A 25,958-nucleotide genomic window follows, 5' to 3' on the forward strand; every position below is an offset into this window, starting at 1 on the left:
CTGCTTTTTGATGTCAGCACCATTTGGATTTTTAAGCAGCTCGCTTCCATCATGTTCAGGTGCTGCGACTCCAGGTGCAATAGGACTTTATTTTAAAAGTTTGGCAAATTAAACCCATTTTAGTCTTGATCTTGTGTCCATCTCATATGATTTCTAATCTAAACTGCAAGAGTTAAGGCACTAGCTTTTAATGAGGTAAAACAGTGAAGTTTCAGATGCTTTTAATGTTATTCCATATGTATTTGATCGGTAACACTTTATTTTGATAGTCCACTTTAAACATTCTACAAACTAGAAGTAACTTTGCAACTACATGTCAACTAGCTGTCATTAGAGTATTAGTGACTTTCTACTATTTCCATGGTCCTCAACAGACATTCAGTTGACTTAATAACTTTTCAAGTATGTCAACTTATGTTACTAACCCTAGCCTAACAGTCTACTAATACTGTAAACAGAGCTAGTTGACATGTATATACTTATAGTTATCTAAACAAAAATGGCTAGACAGTACATATTGTCCTCACAAACATATGTCTGTTCTCCCGCACTTGCATCTTGAAATGTCATCTTTCCACATAAGCACAAAGGAAAAACATTTTTTTTTATGCTTTTTATGTAATTCTACCTTTTTTGGTAACACTTGTTAACTATTAACTACGACTTTTCCCACAATAAATTATTAATTTGCTGCTTATTAATAGTTAGTAAGGTAGTTGTTAAGTTTAGGTATTGGGTATGATTAGGGATGTAGAATAAGGTTGTGTAGAATAAGGCATTAATATGTGCTAATACATGGCTAATATTCTAGTAATATATATGCTAATAAGCAACTAACAGATGTAACCGTAAAATAAAGTGTTACCTCACAGAATGAGCATTTCAATAGAATCTGATCTGTCGTGGTGGCAGTGAACCAGCTATAAACCCCTACCTTCTCCGAAATGAATGAGCTCTTATCGACCAATTCATTTAGCACTGACCCCAAATTCAATATGAATTATGTATTCATCAATCTGGAAAGATCTCTGGCAGATTTTCAAGGTGTGCATCCAGAGCACTTATAAGGAGCATTGAACATGTGCTACATTCATGCACGATTCATTTCATTGAAAAATAAATTATTACTTACCCTCATGTCATTTCAAATCCATTTCATGTTTTTTTTTCAAGAATCAGTGTCTGTTCAGCTAAAAAACAGCATCATAAAAGTAATTCATACTCTTAGAGTGTAATGTTTGAAGTTGTATTTAGTCATTTTATAACCTGTTGTAAATATCAGCCCAAAACTGAACACATTACTAGCAAAGAACTGCAATGACCAGATCAAATGAGTTAACTCAAAAGAATTCAAGAACCAAATCATGAAATAAAATTTGTTTAAATCTGGTTCACAAGTTGGATCAAGCCATTTGTGACCCTGGACCACAAAACCAGTCTTAAGTCGCTGGTGTATATATGTAGCGATACATTGCATGGGTGAAAATTATTGATTTTTCTTTTTGATTTTTTAACAGTGTGGTTTTGTGGTCCAGGGTCACATTTTTTCAAGACTTCATGAATCACAGTTCAACTCACTGACTCAGTTATTACGTTAATTATTGTTGAATAATGATTCAACAAAGCTATCACATAACTTCAGAAGACTTGTACTACAGCGCACAAGCTGTATGGACCATGTTTATAGAGTTAATAATCCACTATGAACTCATCGTATAGAGATGACCAGCATGAAGATTCTTCAAAATGATGTTTTCTATTCGTACAGGCTTAGAAACAACATGAATAAGCAATGACAGAATTGTTCAATTCAGCGCAGAAACACAAACAGCTTACAGCATTTATAAGTTTTACACTTTTACAAAGTGCAATTGTACTTTGACATAAAATGTAATCACATACGTTTTCAGATTGCAAAATCAACCTCAAACAGCTCAAACCATAGGACTATACTGAAATGTTTTTTTTTTTTTTTCCTTTAAAAAATAACTATAATATATCCTGACTGTGAGCAATAATAGCTCAAGCTTTCAAAGCACAGTTCTGCTGATTAATTGTTGATCCTCTCCACAATTCTGCTGCATTGTCCAATTAGTGATTGCACAGCAGATAATTAAGAGCGTTAATCAGGACCTGAACCTTGGAGATGAATGCCGTGCGCAGATTAGCGAGGGCCATAAGTGATTGGCGGGAAGCGTCTAAGGCCAGGAGCACATCTCCGTCCCCACGGGGAAGGACGCGGGCATAAATCTTCCCTGTCAATCACATAAAGCTCTTCCTCGCAAACTCATCCAGGTCAAGGTTGGGAGAGTGATTTAAGAGAGATGAATAAAGAAGTGTTGGGTGGCAGTAAATAAGAATACATGACAGGATGATGTGCATACGGTTTGAGATTAATGTAAAAAAGAAGGCTCTGGATCTTTACAGTATGATGGGTTAAGTCAATAAGCTACGAATATGACGTTTAGATTGATGAGACGTTTTCCTCTGTGTCTGAAACTTGCTTGTGATGTATTGTTTTATTCAAGGAATAAAACACACGTTTACCTTTTCACTGTACACATAAATGAATTAATAAATTAATGAATCTGGTGAAAAGAAAATAATACCTTTATTGCTTATTCCCCCAAAATGTATAAGCTAAACCGTTATTTAATAATTTATTTTTTTCCCCTTATTTTAAAGCATAAATCTCTGTATTAGCTATGTTAAATAATTAATATAGTTAATACTGTATAAATATATTGCCATTTTAATAATTTTTTTCGATAACTTTTTAGAATAGGGAACACTTATTCACTATTAACTACGACTTTTCCCTCAATAAATTCCTAATTAGCTGCTTATTAATAGTGTAGTAATTTTATAACTATTAATTTAATTTTAGTTTCCGGGAATCGAGTCGTATCGATTTCATATTCCTATGATTAATAGATATTAATCAAAACGTCCAACTTATACCTTATTAATGATACCTCATTAACGACTTGTCCAGCAAGCATTAAAACCAGTATGTTTTAACAATTCAGATTATTCCCGTGGCCACAGTAATACCGAATTGATTAGGTCATTTTTAGCATAGGTAATTTTAGCATAGGTAACGCGATCTTTGTCAAATAGTTAAGGCTTGAAAATCACATAGCACCAGACAAAGATTTCTTATTAAATCAAAGTTTATTTGCTACTCTACAACACTACTAAGCAAAAATAACACACAACAGAATACGCACACACACATACACGCTGCAGGAAATTAATTGTTTTGATTTGAAGAGAGTTTAAGGTTCTAATGCTCGTTTCCAAGAATGCTCTAACTTCAACCTGAGGGAGTCACAAGCAAGGAACTTTACTATCTTTACTCTTAAAAATAAATGCAACCAGTTTCCAGCAGAATTATGAAGAATTATTTGATTACTTGCTCTGAGTTGTTTTGTTCCTTTCCTGGTTGGGGGAACCCCGGGTGCGGATTGGCTGCTGAAATCGCTGTTGTGTGATGTCACTGGGGATGCCCTCTTGCGATTGGTTGGTTTCTCTGTGACATGATGATGCTCTTAGGAAGTCGGTTTAAAATTCTTTCAGCTTCAGGTGTTAAAATTTCTTTGGTCAGAACTTTGAAGGCATGTGTGGATCCTCGCCAGATGGTATATGGTTGGGAGCGCTTAACAGCACGATCAAATGAGGAGCCACAGTTTCAAACAGTGTGCGAGCAAGCACCTAAGCAAAGCTGGGCGTCTGTCTTTAACGGGCTGATTTCAGTCTGCCCCTTTTGCTGTTTGATACAATCACAAGTGTTTCTGTAGGGTGGAGCCCCACCCCACACGGCTCAGTTTTTCATGCGTAAATGAAAAATATGTCCTAGTAGATCCCTATAAGTGTTTTAATTATAAATTATGATGAGAAAAGTCAACTTTCATCCACACCGAATTATTGCTGATGCAACTAGCTTTCATTCAAAATCAAACAACAGGTATTTAGCATACACAAAGTACATACCTTAATTCTATATACTACATGGGTTAATGCATCGATTAACATGCTACCTTCTAAATAATCACACCAAGTATATGAAAGACATAAGATACAACTTTAGTATGTATTGTCTATTGAGTATATTGTTTTAATAGAAATAGAAATAAAGGAATATCTGTTGGCAGACAGTCAATAAAAGTTTGCACAAGAAAAAAAAACGAAAGGGGGAGCTGTCCGGGGGTCATGAGTGTCCCGTTGGGCATGTATCTGTGAGACTTCAACGCCCAGTCTCATCATAAAAACGTCTCTCCTGGTTGATACAATCATTGAATTACATGTTAAGCAGTCAGAAGGTCGTATCCAGATCCAGAGGTCTTTGTCCTGTTTCTGGTTGAATTATGTATGTTTAAGTAATAAGAAAGCCACAGCAAAGTCCTGTTCTGGAATACGTCCAGATGCTCCCTCAAATTTATCCTGGTTTTAGAGGTCTCCTGAGATAAGGAGATTTAGGGCAGGAAATCGGCCAGTCAGTCAAATGCAGATGCTGGGAGTGGAAGTCTTAACTCCTGCTAAGGAATGTGCTGTCTTGAATTTATTTTGTGTGTGTGTCCTGGTCTACTAGGCACTACAATAGTTAGTAAGGTAGTTGTTAAGTTTAGGTATTGGGTAGGATTAGGGATGTAGAACAAGGTCATGTAGAATAAGGCATTAATATGAGCTTAATTACTACTAATAAACGGCTAATAGTCTAGTAATATACATGCTAATACGCAACTAGATCCTAAAATAAAATGTTAACAATTTTGCTAACTGTAACTTCATTGAATGTGTCTTTTGCCAATGTTTCATTTGGCAACTAGCAGCAATAATAAGAAAAAAGAAAAACAAATAAGTCCTTTTAATTTGTTATGCATTTTTCAACATGTCAACATGTATTTTATTTTAATTTAATTTATTTATTTATTTAAGTTTTAGTCTTAGTTAATAGCCCCATTTATTACCATTACAGTCTTTTAAAGACCTTAAATTGCCATTAAATGCCATGATATGTGAATATGGTACCATGGTATTACCCTCTGATACCACGGTACTGTAATTAGTAATAGCACTGTCGGATGCATATATTCATTCCTTTCAGGCCAGCAATCATGATGAAAAGTAGTATTTTCTTATAATGCCTGAGGTGAGAGGTTTATTTAAATTTAGTAACTGAGGGCCTTGTCACTGGAAGTGGTTTCACAGGGCAAAGCCATTAACTCATCCACAAGGATGTTTAAGCTTCAAGTGATTGGTTTTAGCAATGCAGGCAGGATGATGCTCGGATAAATGCAGGATTCAGCGGCTACAGCGAGGGCGATGCAGGGCGCTGATTGATCTGGCCATCAGCTCCGGCCCAATAGGCAGAATTCAATTAAGCATCATTTGGCACAGACACCATTTGTGTTTGCATTCGCCTGGGTCCCCAGGTCTGGATTAGCCAAGCTCCAGCAGGGCTGTCCCTGTTATTATGCCTTCAAATAACACTGAGTCTGAGCCAGCAGGTACATACTGAAACCGTGTCTGCCGCTGGTCTAATTTGTCTATCTGTCTTCCGTGATGGGCTTTTCATCTCTGAGCCAAAGGACACAAAGCCGACAAATGCAGTGTGTATGGCGACTTCTAATTTCAGCCAGGTTTAGTGTGACAGCAGAGAGAGAAGACACAATAATCGTAAGATTTATTCATTTCTAGCCTTCTAATTAGGGGCAATACAGCATACTGTCCCGGTAGTAAACGGCAAGGATTTGGAAACGGTCTTCTTGTGCCACTGGCTAAGTGAAGGCTTCCAGTTTAACATGTCCCTGTAGGCGTTGATGGATAGAGCAGGGATCTTAATCATGCTGTGCATCCATATCAGTGGCAATGAGCACAGGGCCAGTGTTGGCCAGTCATCCCCTGCTGGTGGACACCATAACTACACCTTTACACAGGAAAAAATGTCTAGTGACTGCCACTCAAATATCTTATTTACAATTAGTTCTGTTTTTTTTTTTTTTTTTTTTTTTTTTATGAAACTCTAGATGGCCCAGGATGGTTGGTTTTTAACATAACTGATCATAACTGATCATATTCACAGTTTAAACAACTTGGCAAGAGCTGATTGCTTCATGTCGTATACGCAGCCAATGAGCTTGCTGCTTTACATTTAAATGGCTGGTTAGCATCCACTTGAGCATTTGGCAGAGCTCTTTCAGAGTTCCTCTCAAACCCTTCACCTTCCCCAGCTCCACCTGTATAGATCTGCTATGGGTTATTTTATATGCTATTTGTGGAGCAGCAGTATGTCTTAAATACTCACTGCACTGTATCGCCATATTTATTGGCAGTAGCAAGGTCCGGTAAAGTACTGTATTTCTGAGAGTTGTCATGATAGAAATATATATGCAAGCATTGAACAATGAGCCAGTTAATTTTGGTGAATCAGCAACATACAGAGCAACCAGTGTAGTCAGATTCCTGAACTAATCACTTAAATTAGCCATTTCTTTTGGGTTTTTATAGTGAATCAAAAATGATCAACGCCATCACTGTAATGCAATACCTGAATTAATGACAGGTTATTTTTAATAAATCGCAAACATACATTGTTACCACTGCAATCTGATTCCTGAACAAATGACACTTATAACAACATATAATTTCTAGTGAATCAAAAACATACTATGCAACCAGTGTAGTCTGAATGAATTACTTTCAATTAACCAACTATTTTAAGTGAATCAAAGACATTTGATTCATTAAATTAATCTTATAAGCTAGTTTGTTTTACTGAATCAAACAGATGCAACTTACAAATAACAGTGAGATAAAGATACGCGGTATACATTTTGTCAATTAAATATACTGTTTGTTTGGTATTATTTATTATATAAGGCCAGTTACTGGATTGCATTATGTCAAAAATGACTGTTAAAAGTCATTAAAATGTATGTGTAAACACCTTTTGCAAGAACTTTCTCAAATTTATTACAAAAGAATGTTATGCATTTATTGCCAAATGGTTATTCATTATAATCGTTAACGAAACAGTTTGGTAATGGGAATTGTTGAATTCCTATCCTTAGTTAGTCTTTCTTAATGGAGACAAACATTTGTGGTCGCAACACTAGCCTAAGACACTCACCTATTCAGTACTCCACTGACACATCCTCTGAACGCACACACACTTCCTGGTTAGAAGGAAATGGGAATATGGGAATGGATGGAGAGGGGTAATATTCTTTGATTAGAAGAGCGTGTGTGTGCCTGTGTGTGTGTGTGTGTGTGTGTGTGTGTGTGTGTGTGTGTTTTCCCAGCCGAGGAGTTGTAGAGCCACTGATTAGTCTCTTCGAGTGGCTATGCCATACTGCCCTGAGAGTAATTTTTGTCATGATTCACAAAGGGTGAGTTTTGAGAGCGTCGGCCCATCACATCTCTGTTATTGCCAGATGAAATAGAGCAGGGGTTTGTGGACTGCCAGCGCTGTTGTAGAGTAAACAAATTACCACAGAGTGAGATGAAAACATTACAGGGCCCATAATGATCCCTGGCTCATCAGTTTGAGTCTTTCTATTTCCCTCACTTAAACAAGCATACCCATAATCCAATCTGTCTAAAGGGACTGCTGAACCTTGTCAAGGTGTGAGGAACAATTGCAAACAGAAGAGGGAGAGAGAATGAGGGAGGAGGCTGTTGGGATTGACTAAACACATTTACTTTATGATCTGGGAAAACACAGAATCAGAATGAGCTTTATTGGTCAGGTATGTTTACACATACAAGGAATTTGTTATAGTGACAGAAGCTCCACAGTGCAACAGAAAGACAGTAACAGGAAAGGACACAGATAATAAAATAATAATATACAAATAGGCAAATAGGCAATGTACAAAATAGCAAAAACACAATATATAATATAGACAATTATGTGTGTACAGGTCTGATATGTGCAAATTTGAAATGAAAAAATAAGTATGTGTGGTGAATAAATAATGTATAATAGTATTGTGTGTTCCACGTTTAGTGTCATGTGTTCATGAGACGGATTGCCTGAGGGAAGAAACTGTTCCTGTGTCTGGTCGTTCTGGTGCTCAGAGCTCTGTAGCGTTGACCAGACGGTAACAGTTCAAAGAGGGAGTGTGCTTGATATGAGGGGTCCAGAGTGATTTTACCAGCCCTTTTGCTCACTCTGGATAAGTACAGTTCTTGGAGAGTGGGGAGGGTAACAAATAAACATTGGATCACAAATGTAATCTTTTTTTCTTTTTTTTTTCTGATTGAGCTGTTTAGATTTTTTAAAATATTTATTTGTTGATATGAATACTCGGCCTCAGGTATGAGAACTGAATGTTTTTATAAAGCTGAAGTATACAATTTCTAATAAATAAATAAAGAAAGAAAGATCGGGAGAGTGATTTAAGAGACATGAATAAAGAAGTGGCAGTAAATAAAAATACATGACAGGATGATGTGCATAAAGTTTGAGAGTAATGAAACATCTGTAGAGTATGAGGGGTTAAATCTATAAGCTATGAATATGATGTTTAGATTGATGAGATTGGTTTGTCTTCATGTCTGATACTTGCTTGTGTGATGCAATGTCTTATTCAAGGCATAACATGCACTTGTACATTTTTACTTATAGTTTTTCTCAGTTGCTTTGGAGCATTTCTCAGAACAGAAATACAATTTTCAAAACTACTTGTTCAACCTCCACATCATCTAGTCACTTGTGCACATCATACAAGCAGTTTCTCATTCTTTTCAACAAGTTGCGATTGCTTTGGTACATTCATGCAACTGATTATGTGTATTTGTCTGCTGTTTCCATCAGTTGCTATTGTCATGTCGCTCAAAATCTATTATATAGTTCTCTGTGCGTTTGTCTTACCCCTCAAAACATCTAGTCATTAGTTCATCTTATAAGTCATTAAATGCAAAATGGTTGATCTAGTTGTCATAAACTGTCAAGCATATTTTCTACACATCTCTATTAGACTGTGTAAATTTCCCATGCATTGTGCAAGTGAATATTGACTCTCACTAATGAAGAGAATATAAATCAACCAATTATAAACCAATTCTCTGAAATAGTTCAAAGGTGCATTTCATCACCCTTCAATTGGAAAGCATATATAGACAGAGGACAGCACAAAAGTTACAAATTCTGACAATGGATGAACATCCAGAAAACGATCAGGGTCAACAGCCGAGAGGAAGAAGAGGAGTAAGGATGCATGGAAGTGTACAGAGGCAAAACAGAGGAAGAGGAAGAAGAGGCCAAGGACAGAGGTGCATATCAGATGAAATAATATTGTCAATCATGGCCTTACAATGGCTGAAGGGTGCAGCTAAAAATTGGGAGATTGATCATATTCTCAATAATTCAAACATTTTGAAACAGTCTCTTTCAATCAATATCAATTAAAGTAATGTGTAAATTTGTACTTATGAAAAGGAAATATGGCATACATAAGAAGTGCAGCCTTCTGCATTTCAGTACAGTAACTGTCATCCAAACTGTAGCCATAGTTTACATCAGGTGACACTACTGTAACAGAATCCACTCTTACACTTCACACTACTTTACATTTAACACATCTGTACAAAAATAAATGTACTATATAAATACAAATGTTCATATACTTTTTTTTCCTATGTACTATTGACTCTTCTCAACAAATATCAGATTTTTTTTAGAAAACCTTAATTTCCATGGTTGACTAAAAAAACAACTAAACCTTTTGACCAATGTGGCTCACATGATGACAAAATACTTTATATTTTGGTGGCCTTGGTCAAATTACTGACACGATAACTAGGTTTTGAAGCATGAATTAAATGTTTTGGGTGAGTAACTACATTTTGCAGACATGCAATAAAGTTCTGAAGTTCCAGCAAACAGTTGTGACATCTGCACTCAGTTTAGAGAATGTTAAGACTGTTTCGAAAAATGTGCCAAAGCAATTGAGAAAAAACTGTAATACTGCAATAAAGCAATAAGAAAAAACAATAAAAAATAAAATAAAAAAACTAGCAAATAAATACATACACACATACATACAGTGCATACACTGACCAATCAATAATTGTAGCAAAATACAATAAACAGTAATAAAAAGAAAATGAAGATAAATTTACTTTTGCTAATGTATTAGTAAAATCATATATTATTATATCATGCATCACGTTAAAAAAATGCAAGATAGGAAGATAGACAGACAGATAGATAGACAGATAGACGGACAGACGGACGCAGGGACATAAATGCCACTTAAAATTATTTTCTAATGTGCAACACTCCATACAAGTGGCCATTATATTAAATTGTCTTCGTAATTATCCAATTAACATATATTTAATAGTATAAATGATTTTTCAAACAACATTTTTGTAGGTGAATTAACCTGCGAGCTAATAACACCCCTGCTGTGGCCTCATCTCTTTCCATGCCATCTGTTCTACATCATCATTATAGCAGCCAACGCTAAATCAACTCAATCTTGATACATTGACACTCAGATAATGTTGTTTTGGTGGTTAAGGGGTTATGACAGTTGGATATGAATTTTTTTACACTCTTAACGGCATATCACCAATATTACAGGAGGCAGGAATGCTAATTAACTCCCTGCTGGGGAATAACATAATCGACCTCTCTGCTATTTTCTTAAAGGGATAGCATTCTTTATGGCCCTATGATGTAAATGGTTGGCAATCCATTTTAAAAAGTAGTACTAGGTTAAATGCTATTTATATAAATTCCCCAAGTCCATCAATATCGAACTGTCAGGTTTAATAACCCAAAATGTATCACTAACTAATTTTTCCTTAACAAATTTGTTCAAAAATATCCCATAAATGTTGTCAGTAAAGAGACAATATATGCTTTAAAAGGACAAAACAACTTCTGATTTAATTGGATTCTGGGCAGACTTATTCTCCCCAAAAAACAAAACAAAAAAATCCTGGTAAGCCAACTAAATAGCCTTTTCAAGCTATTGCATCATTTTGTAACACTTACTTTACATTCAAGAAAGTAATGATATTCACACATTATTTCAACATTAAATAGTTTTATCACCATATTTTCATTACAAATAGCTCAATATAACATTGCATATCATAAATGCATGACAGATGATTTGTTAATTATCTATTTACAGTAATCACATGCTCAAAGTTTCCTTTATTGCATGAAAAACTATAATTTATATCTCAGACCACCTACAGTCCATTCACTGACACATTTTTCACACAAAACACTCAAGCTAGTGGGCTTTACTCTGATTTGCTGACTTCACACAGCTCTAGGATGTCTGGCTATAGAAGACTACTACCATCCAAACCAAAGTGACCTCCATTCAGAAGTTGAAGACATTCCCAACCCAACCACACATAGTTTGATTCAGATGTAGCCTGGGAGGGCAAGGACAAAATTTGATGCAATTTGTGAAAGAAATAGGGCACTCCCATCCAGACACCCCAGAAGTTGTTAACCTGAATGCTGTAGTTGTACCCGAAAGTGAAAAGATTCAAGTTTATGGGCATTCAGGTTGAACACGGTACGGTCGTCTGTACGCAGCTGGAAGGAGGAAAGACCCTCAAGGCACTGCCTGCAGGAGTAACAGATCCTGGACACATGCCTAAAATATCAACATGTTACACCTGACCATCTTACTTCATTTCAAAAGATTGCATCTCATTGGCTTTATGACTATGTCAGTTAGGGACTGACAGCTGTGTTTATTTATAGGTGTCTCGAAATATCCTGTTCACACAGCAGCTTAAGATAGAGGCAACTGAAGTCAAATCCATATTCTGTTTGTGACTATCACCTTTGTATTGTATTTGTATTGATTTTATTTGACTTTATTGTGACTTCAGAAATTATCATTTGAATAAATTAAATATAAATGATTCCCCCCCCCCCCCCTTTTTTTTTTTTTTCTTGCAATTTGAGCTGTGGGCTGCAGCGGGGGGTGGACATGCTGTTTTACATAAACACTAAACGTGAAAAATGCTTAACGTGGCACGTGGCATAACGTGGCATATATACTGTATATATACTAGGGGTGGCACAGTACACAGATGTCTCGGTTCGGTACGTACCTCAGTTTGGGGGTCACGGTTCGATACGATTTTGGTACAACAGGAAAACAAAAGAAATCTACTATGCTCACTTTCTTTTCATTTATTTTGAACAGACAGTAGTGCAATTTTTTTTTTTTTCCATCTAGATGTAAAAATACTAAATATTATTACATGTTATACAGTATATATAAAATGTCTTTTGTTTTCATTGTGAGTGTACACAAATAAAAGCAGACCTTTATCCAGTGATTATTAATAAGACAATAAGTGATTAAAGTTGATTCTGCTGGTGTAAGGAAACAGCTGAAGTGATTGCGCCGGAGCGTGCGCACACACACAGACACACAAACACATCAGCTCCAGCATTGCTAGCTTGACAGTGCAGTTGGTACTTTATCAAAATATAATACAGTGAACCAAACATCAGCGCGCGCCTCTGTGTCACCGTTGGAATGCGACTGAAGTACAAAGCATAATAAATAATAAATAATAGTTTAGCATTCAGATACGTTACATTGCAAATATGGAAATATTATGGAATTTTTGGGTTTGTACCGAATGAGAGAGGTAGGATACACAATCACAAAGCTCCATTTCACAAACAGTTGAGTGCGATCAGTTGAGCGTCATCATTTGAATAAATAAGATTTCCATTGATGTATGGTTTGTAATGATTGGACAATATTTGGCCGAGATACAACTATCTGGAACAAATCTGAATACTGCGAAAATCACCTTTAAAGTTGTTCAAATTAAGTTCTTAGCAATGCGATCAATTTTACTAATCAAAAATTAAGTTTTATTGTATGTACAGTAGGAAATTTACAAAATATCTTCATGGAACATGATAATTTTGACCCACACAATGTCTTTTTGGCTATTGCTACAGATTTACCCCAGAGACTTAAGACTGGTTTTGTCGTCCAGGGTCACATATATGTGTATATACAGTATAAGCAAGTAATAAAGACTCTATGTAGTTTATCATTCACAGTAAAGAAAGCATTTATAAAGAGGGTGAGTGTCACTTCTGCCCACACTGCTACATTAGTATTAATCATTCATAATCAGCAAGATCTTTGCCTTCACCCTGACCGGACGCGGCTTAATATTGTTCGATTGTCTTTCCCTCACCCCACCTTGATTTCTTGATCATGGAGTATTATAAAGCAGCAGTGTCATATGAGGGAAAGAGCAGGAATCTGTTGCCTCCACTTCACTGGTCTCTACGCATGGCTGCCTGTGCAGCTGGCGGTCTCCAACGCGAGAAGAAGGAAGGGTCTGCTGCAAGGCCGGCTGCATGAGCATCCAAACGGAACGCTGCCAGATGTGACCGAAGCTCGAAATGTGTGCAAATGCGTCCACCGGAGTGGGCGAACTTAAGCTCCCAGTTCAACCCTAGCTATTCTTTACCCATTTCTCTACATTTCTCTACATCCCCCTCTTGACTGACCTACATATGTTTTCCTGCTGCTTGAGGTGGTTTGGAGGAAATAAAACAGGCCGGTGTTTTGCTGTCCGAGTGGACGCACCAGGTGCTGCGTCACGGGGAAGGATACGTTAACCTCCTCTACATCCCAACAGTGACCACACTGTAGTGAAGTGAAGTGAAGTGATGTACTGCCAAGTATGGTGACCCATACTCAGAATTTGTACTCTGCATTTAACCCATCCTACGTGCACACACACAGCAGTGAACACACACACACCGTGAACACACACCAGGAGCAGTGGGCAGCCATTTATGCTGCGGCGCCCGGGGAGCAGTTGGGGGTTCGGTGCCTTGCTCAAGGGCACCTCAGTCGTGGTATTGAGGGTGGAGAGAGCGCTGTACATTCCCGAGACTCGAACCCGCAACCTTTGGATTACGAGTCCAACTCTCTAACCATTAGGCCACGACTTCCCCACAGTAGTAGTAGTAGTAGTAATATGATGCGATTTCAAGTTTTCCTTTGTCTTTGGAGTGTTACAAGCTGTTTGTGCATATATAAGATCCCTGAAGTTGCAAAGACTAAAGTCTCAAAACCAAAGAGATATTCTTTATAAAAGTTAAGACTTGACTATGCCCCCTATAAAGCCTCATTTAAACACGTCCTCACATGTCTACGTCACGGTGTGGGAAGATTTGTAAAAAATGTTTACGCAATGAAAAAAGGCAGAACTTTTATTCTCGCTGTAGTATTGTTGCTGCCGCCGGCACCATGTCCTGGAGATGCTTTGTTTCCTAGTGAAAGCGAAAGTACTTTGTTTGGGCTTCCAAAAGAGCATATGACCCCTTTAACATAGCTATTAAACCTGCCCTGTCCTGTTTTTTTTTTTGTTAGTCAAGTTTTAGTTGACTAAAAGCCTGTGAATTTTTATCTAGTTTTAGTCATTTAAAACTTAGCCATATTTTAGTCATGCTGCATGATGTTTAAACTGATCATCACAAATAGTTTGCTCAAAAAAAAAAAAAAAAACGTTAAACAACAAATATTTTTCTTCACAGTTTCTAAATAACAAAATTAACACTAGGACATAGACTTTTATAATTATTATTCCTTGAGGTAGAAAGATAATTAATATTAAATTAAAAATAATAATAATGAAGAAAAAGACAAAATAATTAAATAATAATGTTGAAAGGAATTGAACACAGACTGCTACAGGGTTGCTGTTGGGGAACACAATTAATTGCTCATTAAATAGTTAATGGCAGATGAGTGCAAGGTTTCTAAAATTAATTGCGCAGTACCACACTGCCATCCACTTTGAATATTACAACATAGTATAACAGCATGCTCATGCTACAACTAAACATCAACAAATTAATAGCATATCGCATACCACTCCAAAATATTACCTGTTATTGTAGAATTCTGAGCAAATATTTCTCTGTCTCAGCTAAAACAACAATTTTAAGTCAAATAGCGGCTATGGTACTACTGTTAATATACAAGAATGCATTGCACTAACTGTGAGAGTTGCTACTGTAGCTAACTATTAAAGGGCTGAAACTATGCTAGAACAATGTGCTTTCCTATTTTTCATATTATTCATTTAATCTGATGAGTTACGAGTCTGCTTACAGACAGGAGGTTAAAGAGCTGGCTTTCTGGTGCAGTCTTAACAACCTGGAGCTGAACACGCTCAAAACTGTGGAGATTATCATGGAGTTAAGGAGAAACCCCCCTGCTCTCCCCCCACTCACCATCATGAACAGCACAGTGACTGCAGTGGAGTCGTTCAGATTCCTGGGCACCGCAATTTCTCATGACTTGAAGTGGGACAATCACATTGAATCTATTGTGGAAAAAAGCCCAGCAAAGGTTGTACTTCCTTCGCCAGCTGAGGAAGTTCAACCTGCCACAGGAGCTGCTGAAACAGTTCTACTCTGCCATCATTGAATCCATCCTCTGCACTTCAATAACTGTCTGGTTCAGCTCAGCTACCAAATCTGACCTCAGAAGACTACGGAGGGTAGTCCGGACTGCTGAGCGAATCACTGGTACAACCCTTCCCAGTCTCCAAGAACTGTACTTATCCAGAGTGAGCAAAAGGGCTGGTAAAATCACTCTGGACCCCTCACATCCAGCACACTCCCTCTTTGAACTGTTACCGTCTGGTCGACGCTACAGAGCTCTGAGCACCAGAACGACCAGACACAGGAACAGTTTCTTCCCTCAGGCAATCCATCTCATGAACACTTGACAATAAGCGTGGAACACACAACACTGTTATACGTTATTTATTCACCACACATGCTTATTAATTTTTTTTTTCATTTAAAATTTGCACATATCAGACCTGTACAAATATAATTGTCTATATTATATATTGTGTTTTTGCTATTTTGTACATTGCCTATTTGTATATTATTATTTTATTATCTGTGTCCTGTCCTGTTGCTGTCTTTCTGTTGCACTGTGGAGCTTCTGTCACTATAACAAATTCCTTGTATGTGTAAACATACCTGGCCAATAAAGCTCATTCTGATTCTGATTCTGATCTTTACAAGCCCTAACGAAGACTGTGCTAAATACATTTTTGGTGAGGAAACACCTCGTCAATTTGTCATCATTTGTCAATAGAAACCCACTATTTTCCGTCTCTATGGCGCTCTTAAATAGGAACATGTTTGTGATTGTGGAATAAAAACCAAAACTAAAAGCTTACAGCAAAGTTCAAAGATCATGGGATTCATAAAAAAAACAATCTCTCCATTTCTACTCTGTTATTCTAATTAGCCTTTAGCCATTTTAAAATTAATTAACATTGATCATCATAATTAGAAATATGTTGGAATCCAAGTCCAAAGAGGGTCAATCTTCTCCTAATCAAACTCATTTGTGATGTTGGTCGGGGTGCAGCTGACATGGTGGTGGGTATTGAGGGAAGCCATGGGTTAAGAAGAGCACTGAGTGCAATAACAACGGAGGGGTCAATCAATTACTGTACCGATTGGACGAGACAATAAGACACAACTCGTAGTAGAAGAGCTAAGAACAAAAAAGAACAAGCAATCTATGCTCAGTATTCCTATAGCGCGACAAGGCAAGCGGAAACCTGACGTCTCTCGGCAGCCTGGAAGTGGGTCTGCTGCGATTCACAGCAGCGAGATAAACTCCTCCGTCTACAGTCTATGCAAGCTTACCTGAGTCATCTACAGAGGACCTTCACAGCAAACACACACAAACACGCTTATACAAATAAACCAGCTCACAGTGCAGGAAACGACAGAATGAGAGACGCTGTAGTGTCCAGGCAAGCCTGCTAGCCTTCAAAGATGAACAGCCCACTATATTTATAAGAATTCATAGTGCATCTTTGCGGTTGTTGATTTAATAATAACTTGTTGGAGCAGCAGACGCTGGATTTCGCCAGGGAGAATTTGTATAAATCAATCTGTGGACTCGTGTTTAGCTTTTAACAAGCCACTCATCACATTTTACTGGAGGCAGGACAGAGGTATGAATGATTTGTTTACTAATCCATGGAATTCGCAGCATTAAAGACATCCTGCTGGATTTCTAGCAATTCATTATTTTCTGCCCGGCTGTTTAATTTAGCATGAATCTAGAAAATGTCATATTTTATAGGTGTGAGTACATCCTCACGCAGAGACAAGTCCATAGTTGACTAAACAGAGAATTAGCGTAGAGTCCAACTAAAGGTTTTCAAAAAAGGTAATTACTACAGACTGACCCTAACTGCACCAGGAATGTGCAAGATTACATATTTTCATAATTGACTTGGCGGTGGGTCATCTGAATGAATTATCCTCAAACCTGTATAATTATACTGAATTTGCTTCATGTATCTTGGGGTGCATTCACATGTGGCATTGTCCTGTTTTCTTAAACTGCTTGACAGAGTGGAACAGAAAATGTTGTCAAGATGTGATTTTAAAAGATTAGCCATTTTTTCATTTGACTGCTATCATGCTTTGAGGCACTAAATAAATACAAACAGCCAGATATGTCCATATGCTGTACATGTGCACATTAATATGGTAATGGACATATGTGCATTAAATAAATTGGTTAAATATCACAACTTTTAACCAATTGACCTATTGATTGGGCAAAGAAAATTCAGCACTAATTTTATTCAAATTCATTACTTGAGAATTGGTAACAAAAGCAGTGCTTCAAAGAAAAAATAAAAAATAAATTATATATATATATATATATATATATATATATATATATATATATATATTGATATTTTACAGGTTACGCAAATAGAGTAGAACTTAAAACTCTAACCTTGCCTCTATTACACTTTGGTGGGAAACACAAAAAAACATAAGTTTTATGAATCACTTTACCATTTGAACTTACTAAAAATGTATCATTATCTTATCATGATTTTAAATACTTTTTTTATCCTTGCTTTTTGGCAATAGCATAGTACTTTTTCAAATATCTTTTGAATATGGTAATTCCAGTACACGCCAAAGACAAAGGCTGTTTTGTCAAATTTTGCTTATTTCTGCGAACATTTTTATTAAAGCATAACTAAGTTAGAAACACATACACATACAGTGCATCAAGAAACTGAGAGGGTGGTAAGTGTTTCACATGAGTATTGATTAAACAGTAAACAGAGATTTAGAGTGGAATGAGCAATATGAGCCATCTTCTCCAATTCTAGATAGGCACACATCAGGGACAGCTGCAGAGTTCAGCATGACTGCCAGTGTGACTCCCATTATACAGTACTGCCAGCAAGAAACTCGTCATCTCTCCACTGAGACAGCTCATTGCAATATTGATAGCTGATGTCAAGCATTGTATTTTTGAGTGTGCATGTTTGTGACTGCACATGCAATATGTACCACTGGAGTTTGAAATACAAGACATTTGTCTTCTAACTAGATTCCCTTTGGAGACAGAAATCTTTGGGGCCAGCTGTCAATACTAAGCAGTCAAACCTGGAGCCCACCCCAGTGACATGCAACTTTGTGCTGGTATCTTTGTACCCACCTGTGGATAGATACAGGAATACTGTTGATTTTGAAGGCTGGAGTTTTTGCACTCTACCCCCCCCCCCCCCCCCCTCCTTCCCTTTCTATGTTCTCGTATCTCTGACACCTCTCTTTAAGAGGGTCTCAAGGGGTTATTGCTGACAGCCTTCTCAGGCCACTCATCTCTAATGGAGTTCAACTTCATTTGCTTTAGGTATTTTTCTGTGTGAAAGATGCAGTGTTGACAGGCTGAAGAGAGGCCCTTGGTGCACTTCAACATTGCATGCTAATCACACTTGAGTACTTGAGAGTTGTTCATTGAATAAATTCTTTAAATTAGATCATGTAACATTAAACCACTTCTTAATGGATGTCTGTGGAGCTCTAAAGTGGAATGTTAGTTAAAACATTAAAGTTTAAGTCTCTGTTTCTGTCTCTTTTGTTTCAGGAGTGAATGCTATGTTTGCGCAGCAGCCTCAAGACTTGGTAGTTGTGGCTGGTCAGCCTGTCACGCTCCCCTGCTCCATCCCTGGTTACCACGGTGTTGTGCTGTGGATAAAAGACGGCCTCGCTTTGGGCGTTGGAAGAGAACTTATAGGTAACAATGTCATAAACAGTGAAAACATCACCAGTTTAGGTATTTATTTTGATGCTGGTTTCCCAATGAAGCTTCTTAACTAGCTTAATCTTGACAAGATTGAAAAGGACATCCTGCTAGAGTTCCTTAACCATTTTAACTAGAAATTATGCCTGTCAACTGGAAGTCTTCTTCACTTGTAAGACCATGTTGGTTGACTATCTTAATCTTCACAAAAAAAGAACATGCTGGTCATCTAGCTTTGCAACATTGCAAGACAGACTGCAGCAGTCAACCATCTCAACTAGTTTGACAAGAATGACCATGCTGTCCAGCTATCCAAACCAACTTTACAAGAAAGAATAGGCTAGTCATCCAACTTGACTAGCTTAACAAGATAACTTTGGTAGATTTGCTTACCCACTTTCTCTAGACAAATTATGCTGGTCGACTAGCTAGTCATCTTCAGACCATGCTGGTTGACTAACTATTTTCACAAAAAAGACCATGCTGGTCATCTAGATTTACAATATTACAAGAGAGACTGAACTAGTCAATCATCTTAACTAGCTTCACAAGAAAGATGCCAATGATTTAACTTAATCAACTGTTCAAAAACAGTCTTCACCATCTCCACAAGAAAAGCCATGCTGCTAAACCAACTTAACAAGCTTCACGAGAACAACCATGCTGGTAGCTGAAGCATAATAAGAGGAAAAACCTTGCTTGTTGACTAGCTTAAACAACTTTAAAAGATATACCATGCTAGTTGACCAACTTAATTAGCTTAAAAAGATAGACAATGTTGACTGCCAATCCTAACCAAGCTTCACAGTCTTCACAAGAGAGATGGCCAACCAAAACAGCAAAGCGTCAACTGCTAGACTAACACTGACCTGCATAAACCAACCAAAACGGGCATGGACATTCATACTGGTCTAAACTGGTCATTTCTCCAAAGAAATCAGCAGATTAGATTAAAAAAATTAAACAATTTACTCGTATGACTCTGTGAATTGGCAAAAGTGTCCACAGCTCCAGCAAATTTGATTGAATTTTACACTTCAACTAGCAGCTAGTCTTCAACTGCCTCTCAAATAACCAAATTGGTTTTAAAAAAGGCTTTTGATAATTAAAGCTGACTTTGGTACACAAGTTTAAGCTGGAGGGTGTGATTGCTTTTTAAAAACTGTCCAATTGGTGTCAGGCATAGAAAGACAAGAGCAACTAAAATATAACCTCTTAAGTACTTTTAACAGTTAATAGCTTGTGAAGTGTGTGGCTCTTCCTCACTTGCAAAGTGCTGCTTGCTTGGCTAAGTTGATTGCTTAATTTGTGCTAACAACCATTGGATTCCCATTCCGTCCGCCTACAGACTTTGAACATCACAAACTTCATATTCATATTTAGGTTGGTCGGAGACAGTTGGTCCCCCTTTATGACATTTACATTGGATTTGCTGGATTACAGCGCATGCAATCCTTTTTGGGAAAGAGCAGGTGTAAGTATAATTTTGAAAAGTGTAGATTAACAAAAGCCTCGAAGCTATAGCACGATTCCCTAGACTCGATGAGCAGAATAAAGGGTAAATCAATGTTTTACTCCATTTTTCTATCACAGATGTAGCTCTGCTTCGCGTCCTGGGATATTTCCAGTGCAAAGCATGACGTAAAGCCCAGTTGGCCTCTTTAAAAACAGTTACTGGGCTTATCCTTAAAATTAAATATGTATTCCACTGGAGATCACAGGTCTATTTGCCTCTGACCTTCAGTGGCTGCTGCTGTGTGCAATTTTGGCACTGATAGTGGCCTTTAATTAGACCCCAATAGGCAACTGAGCCCTGATAAATCCATTCCGCTCCCAAGTTTGTCATAATCAGACTCCTGGTAGCCGGGCCCTGGCTGTGTAAACACTGGGAGAAGACCTTTAAAAGTGGTCAAAGAGGAAGAGAGGGTGAATTGAAGCCGGGGGTGGGGGTTGGGAGGTGAGAAGAGGTTCTGCGCTTGCGGGACTCACGATTATGAGAAGAGAGACAGAGAGCAGCACTTAACGGCACATCAGCTGCAGTTTAACAGTCATGGCCGGGAGCCTAGGGCCGACCCAATCCGAGGCGAGCCAGCCCCATCTAGCTCTTTATGCGGATCAATGGCGGGCCAGCGCTCAGAGGGCCATGAAGAATTTCAATGAAGTTCTACACTCTCTCTTTTTTATGGCATGTAATTTATTATTTTTTTTTTTTTGAGTTGCCGAGAGCCCGTGTTTTAGAAAAAAGAGTACTTTAAAAGCAAGCTTCGGGTACAAGGGCGGAGGTGCACTGCTTTGACATGAATGACACGTCAGAGAAAAAAAAAAAAAAAAAACTGCACAGCTGCTCCTTTTATCAGTCTTGCTTGCGTCAACAAGTAACACTGCGTCCAATAAAGAAAATTGACACATCTACCACTATGTACTCCAAGCTAGCAGCTGCACACATAAAAAAAAAAAAAAAGAGGCGAGTACAACAGCTCATACAAACCCTGCACATTTCAATATCAGCCTACTCAGCTATTCATGGAAGACACTTGTCTCATCCAGTGCGGTTTCAGTTTGGGAGAACATTGATTAAAATGAGAAATCGCAAACAATATGTTTAATAAATCAGCAGACAAAAGAGGCTGATTTGTATCGGTCCCCACATTCTTTGTGGAGGTCCTTTTGCTCCTGGTTGTAATTAAAGACATCAGCTCAAGGCTGCCACAAACACACAAATAAAAGTCATGAATATGCATTGTGTGCATTGCTGGTGTAAACGTGAATACCCAAACAGAACCCGGGAGGGAGACAGTGCTTGCTTGGACGTAAAGAGCCGAGCAGCATGCTGATTCCAATTTTGACGCATTGTTTTATTTACACTCTTGGCACATCAGTAATCCAAACAGTAGCTTTCGGATTTGTGCTGCTCAGTTCAAAGCCAGCATTTTGTGGGAGAGCAAAAAGAAAAAGAAAAATCTATAGGAAGCTCTATAGTCACAGAGCAATATCAAATGTTCATTGCAACGAGGATTTTCACAACATCAAATCTTCAGTAGTTGATATCAATGCCAGGAAGTTTCACATTTCTCAATACCAGTTTTGATGCAATGAAAAACTGTCAGTAAAGTAAAATGTTAGTAAAAAGTGTTTGTGTTTAGTGAAAAGTTACTAATAATTCATAAAGCTAAATAACAATGTTAAAACGATTAGTTATAAATGATAAAATAAAAGGCACATATATATATATATATATATATATATATATATATATATATATATATATATATATATATACTAAATGGTGTTTTTTTGAAAATCTAAAAATGCAGAAAGTCTCCTGTGAGGGCTAAGTTTAGGTGTAGGGTTGGTGTAGGGCAATAGCACACACAGTTTGTTCAGTATAAAAACCATTACGCCTATGGAGAGTCCCCATAAACCACAAAAACCAACATGAGTGTGTGTGTGTGTGTGTGTGTGTGTGTGTGTGTGTTTATATGGTTTATGAGGACACTAAAAAAAACATAAGCGGGGTGAGCAGTAGCTCATTATCATTTAAAGAGACATGCACCTAAATGGCTAGCTGCCATATATACAAGTATTTGTGGGACACTGGTTTGCACAGTTTTCATTCAGGAGGCCTTTTTGTTCATTCACACACACACACATACAGTTTTACACACACATGCATACACCATTCACACGCACAGACACATAATAGCGATGCACACACCACATGTGAAAAATTCTCACTCAGCCTGCTCCCAAAGTCTCATCAAAAATCATCCCAATCGACTCTTGTGCTGTTTACTCCTTCACCATGTTTTTTGTTTGTTTCGTTTATTATTTTATGCAATGCAAAACTCCGTACACCCTATCTCTCCATTTAAATTCGCCCCTTGCCACTCTCCTGGAAATCTTCCGTCATTTGTCGACAGAGCGCAAGAAAGTATCGTAATAAGCTATATATAGCCATAAAGTGGATGTTGTCTGCTGTCAGGTGCAATTTGAATTATAGTTGAAGAGTTATGGTAACATGAATACAGCTTGGTTTGATGTGTCGGCACCGACACAGATGGTTTAACAGAGCTGTTTAAAAAGGGTGTTGTTTAACACAACCACTGAGGAATTTTAACCAAAGTATGTTACTGACATTTCATGAAGACCCTAAAGAGAATCATACCAACTTGAGGAAAATGGGCATCCAATGTCCCCTTTAAACATATTTGGAGTTGGCTGAACTTACTCCTGGATGCGTTTTTGGAAACAGCATACCTCAAGTAAGCAAGATTTAGGTAAATCAAACGAGAGTTTAAGGTATATGTGACGGCAAGTTATCCTTGCTTTCTGGAATACCACCCTGGTATCATTAAATCTTTTTCAAATTGTATTGATTAGTATTGACTTGGAACTTAAGTATACCATACTTTATCATCTCTGCTTTCGACAAAATATATCCAAATCTTGGTACACTGAATCTTCAGAAACAACCCAAATGGAAGAAAATTACAGTTGTGTATATAATTAACACATTTTCCTTCAATCATTTCCTCGGTTCGAGCCGTCAGGCAGATACACTCGCTCACTCCCCCGACCATTAATCACAGCGTCACGTTTCCATTCATGGCCCTTTCCCCCTTCCATCGATCCGACATAAAGACTAATCCTTTCATGTCCTGATGGATTCATTAACTCTAATGGGGCTATTATATATTGTTTTCTTAGCTTGACGTGGGTTGTCTTAGGGATTAATTGTGATCAATGACAGAATTATTGAGTTTTTCCTCTCTGACATCCTCTGCTGTGCAATTCTTTGGTGAAGCATGCATGATTTATATAATGATATATTAATCTAAGAGGTGTCCAGAGGAGAGATGCAATGTGTATCATCCTGAACATTACTGATAGGCACAATATTTGGGTTTATAAGGCAGTGCATTTGTATACAAGGGCCCATCTCAGATAATGATACAGGTGGGTGGATGTAATCTCTAGATCACAGTTAATCATCGTTTGTTATTTGACTGGTGTCGGCTTGTACAAAGACTTGCTAGGATTACTCCTTCATTTTAATACAGGATCACTGCAAGTACTAAATCTCTACTTCAAGCATTCTAGAGAGTCTAAAATTGTATTATTACATTTTTATTGAGGGTTTTTTTTTTGGTCAAGCCACCTTTATTTATATAGCGCTTTTAACAAAACAGATTGTGTCAAAGCAACTTTCCAATATCAAAATAGAAAATAGTGTCAAATATGTTTTTTTCAGTTAAAGGCATTTCATTATTGAATTCAATGATGTCATCGTCCAGCTCAGTTCAGTTTATATAGTATCTGTGCAATCAAGTCGATGATATCGCTGGAAATTAAGTGTCCCCAACTAAGCAAGCCAGAGGCGACAGCAGCAAGAAACCAAAACTCCATCGGTGACAGAATAGAGAAACAATTCTTGGGAGAAACTAGGCTCAGTCGGGGGGGCAGTTCCCCTCTGGCCAGACGAACCAGCAGTTCAATTCCAACTGCAGCAAAGTCAGATTGTGTAAAGGACTCATCTGGTTCCCGAGGTCTTGTCCCGGTGTTCGTCTAAGTGACAAGGTCTTCAATGGGGATCTGTCTCTGGGGCTCATCTGGGTGTCCTGATCTCCGCTGACGTTCAGGGCTGTAGAGGTCATCTCTAGGTGCTGATCCACCATTTGATCTGAATTGTGTGTAACTTGTAACTCCCCTGTTAGCAGTGGAGAGACGTGGCCCACTCAGCAAGCGAACGAGTAAATAAAGAAACAAACAAGTAAATAATTTTTTTCTAATATTGCTTACACAAATAATTTCTATAATTTATCATTATATATAATTTAGCATTTGTATATTGTGCATATTTATATGGGTCAGTAGTGCATTCTGGCAGAGCGTGTGTCTTGTGGTTCCATTAGTAAGTCAATGCAAAGCCATTATGAAGAAGTAGATTTTGCACATTACTATGAATTAATAGTGCTTGATAAATTAGTAATGCCGTTCAACCCGGTCTCATCCCAAGTCGTCACATATTGACGCTTTGGTTTTGGCGTCGCTTTTTGACGCTCAAGGTACCCCTTTAGCGTCACTTTTCGACGTGAAGGGAAGCGTAATTTTTCGGCGTCGATATGCTAACGCGCTATTGGGAATTTTATCGTCATAATAAGGTTGCATATAACAGTCAAAATAGTGACTTACCCAACCCCTGCCCCTAAACCTACCATCTGTGAAGAAAACGCAAGATATAGGAGGCAGATGCAAGTACTTGCATAATTTATTTAAAAATGATTAATATACGCTGTGTTTCCTATTTAAAAAAATGACCTTCCCTTCACGTCGAAAAGTGACGCGAAAGGGGTACCTTGAGCGTCAAAAAGCGACGCAAAAACCAAGCGTCAATATGTGACGAGTTGGGATGAGACTGTGTTATGCCGTTAGAAGCCAGTGCATATATTCTGTATCCATCTGAGCAATAAGACCTCAAGATTTGTAGCTAGGCATTAAGTGGTAATAGATGCCGCCTGCAACAAGCCCATCAATCTCTCATCAGAAATGAACACAGTATTGAACCGAGTCAATGGCCATTAAAATGACTCAGTCTGCTTCCCTTGCTTTGATTGGCTGCCACAATAAATAGCACTTGATTTGGCTATATGTTCACATTACAGACCTTAAATTGTAACCTGGCAGTTGCCAAGGTTAATTATATTGCTCAAAGGTTGCTCCATTGGAAGATGTATTGGAGTTTTCAGTAAGGTTTTCAACTTCAAGTTTTAACTTCTTATTTCTCAGACTGGCACAAATAAGACAATTATAATATACTGGCTTGCA

At 37.7% G+C, this 25,958-nt stretch overlaps 1 protein-coding gene across 4 annotated transcripts in view; it reads left to right on the plus strand.

The window, feature by feature from the left end:
• Positions 1-25,958, plus strand: part of LOC306888007 (kin of IRRE-like protein 3) — a gene marked incomplete at both ends in the record, with an annotated part of 196,252 nt that overhangs the window by 107,540 nt on the left and 62,754 nt on the right. For all 4 annotated transcript variants that reach the window (XM_079446096.1, XM_079446095.1, XM_079446097.1 and 1 more), the window contains one exon: positions 18,978-19,127. In XM_079446096.1, the coding sequence (XP_079302222.1) occupies positions 18,978-19,127 (150 nt within the window). The remainder of the gene's footprint in view (positions 1-18,977; positions 19,128-25,958) is intronic.

This window comes from Barbus barbus (genome assembly GCF_936440315.1).
Source record: "Barbus barbus genome assembly, chromosome: 22".
Classification (NCBI taxonomy): Eukaryota; Metazoa; Chordata; class Actinopteri; order Cypriniformes; family Cyprinidae; genus Barbus; species Barbus barbus.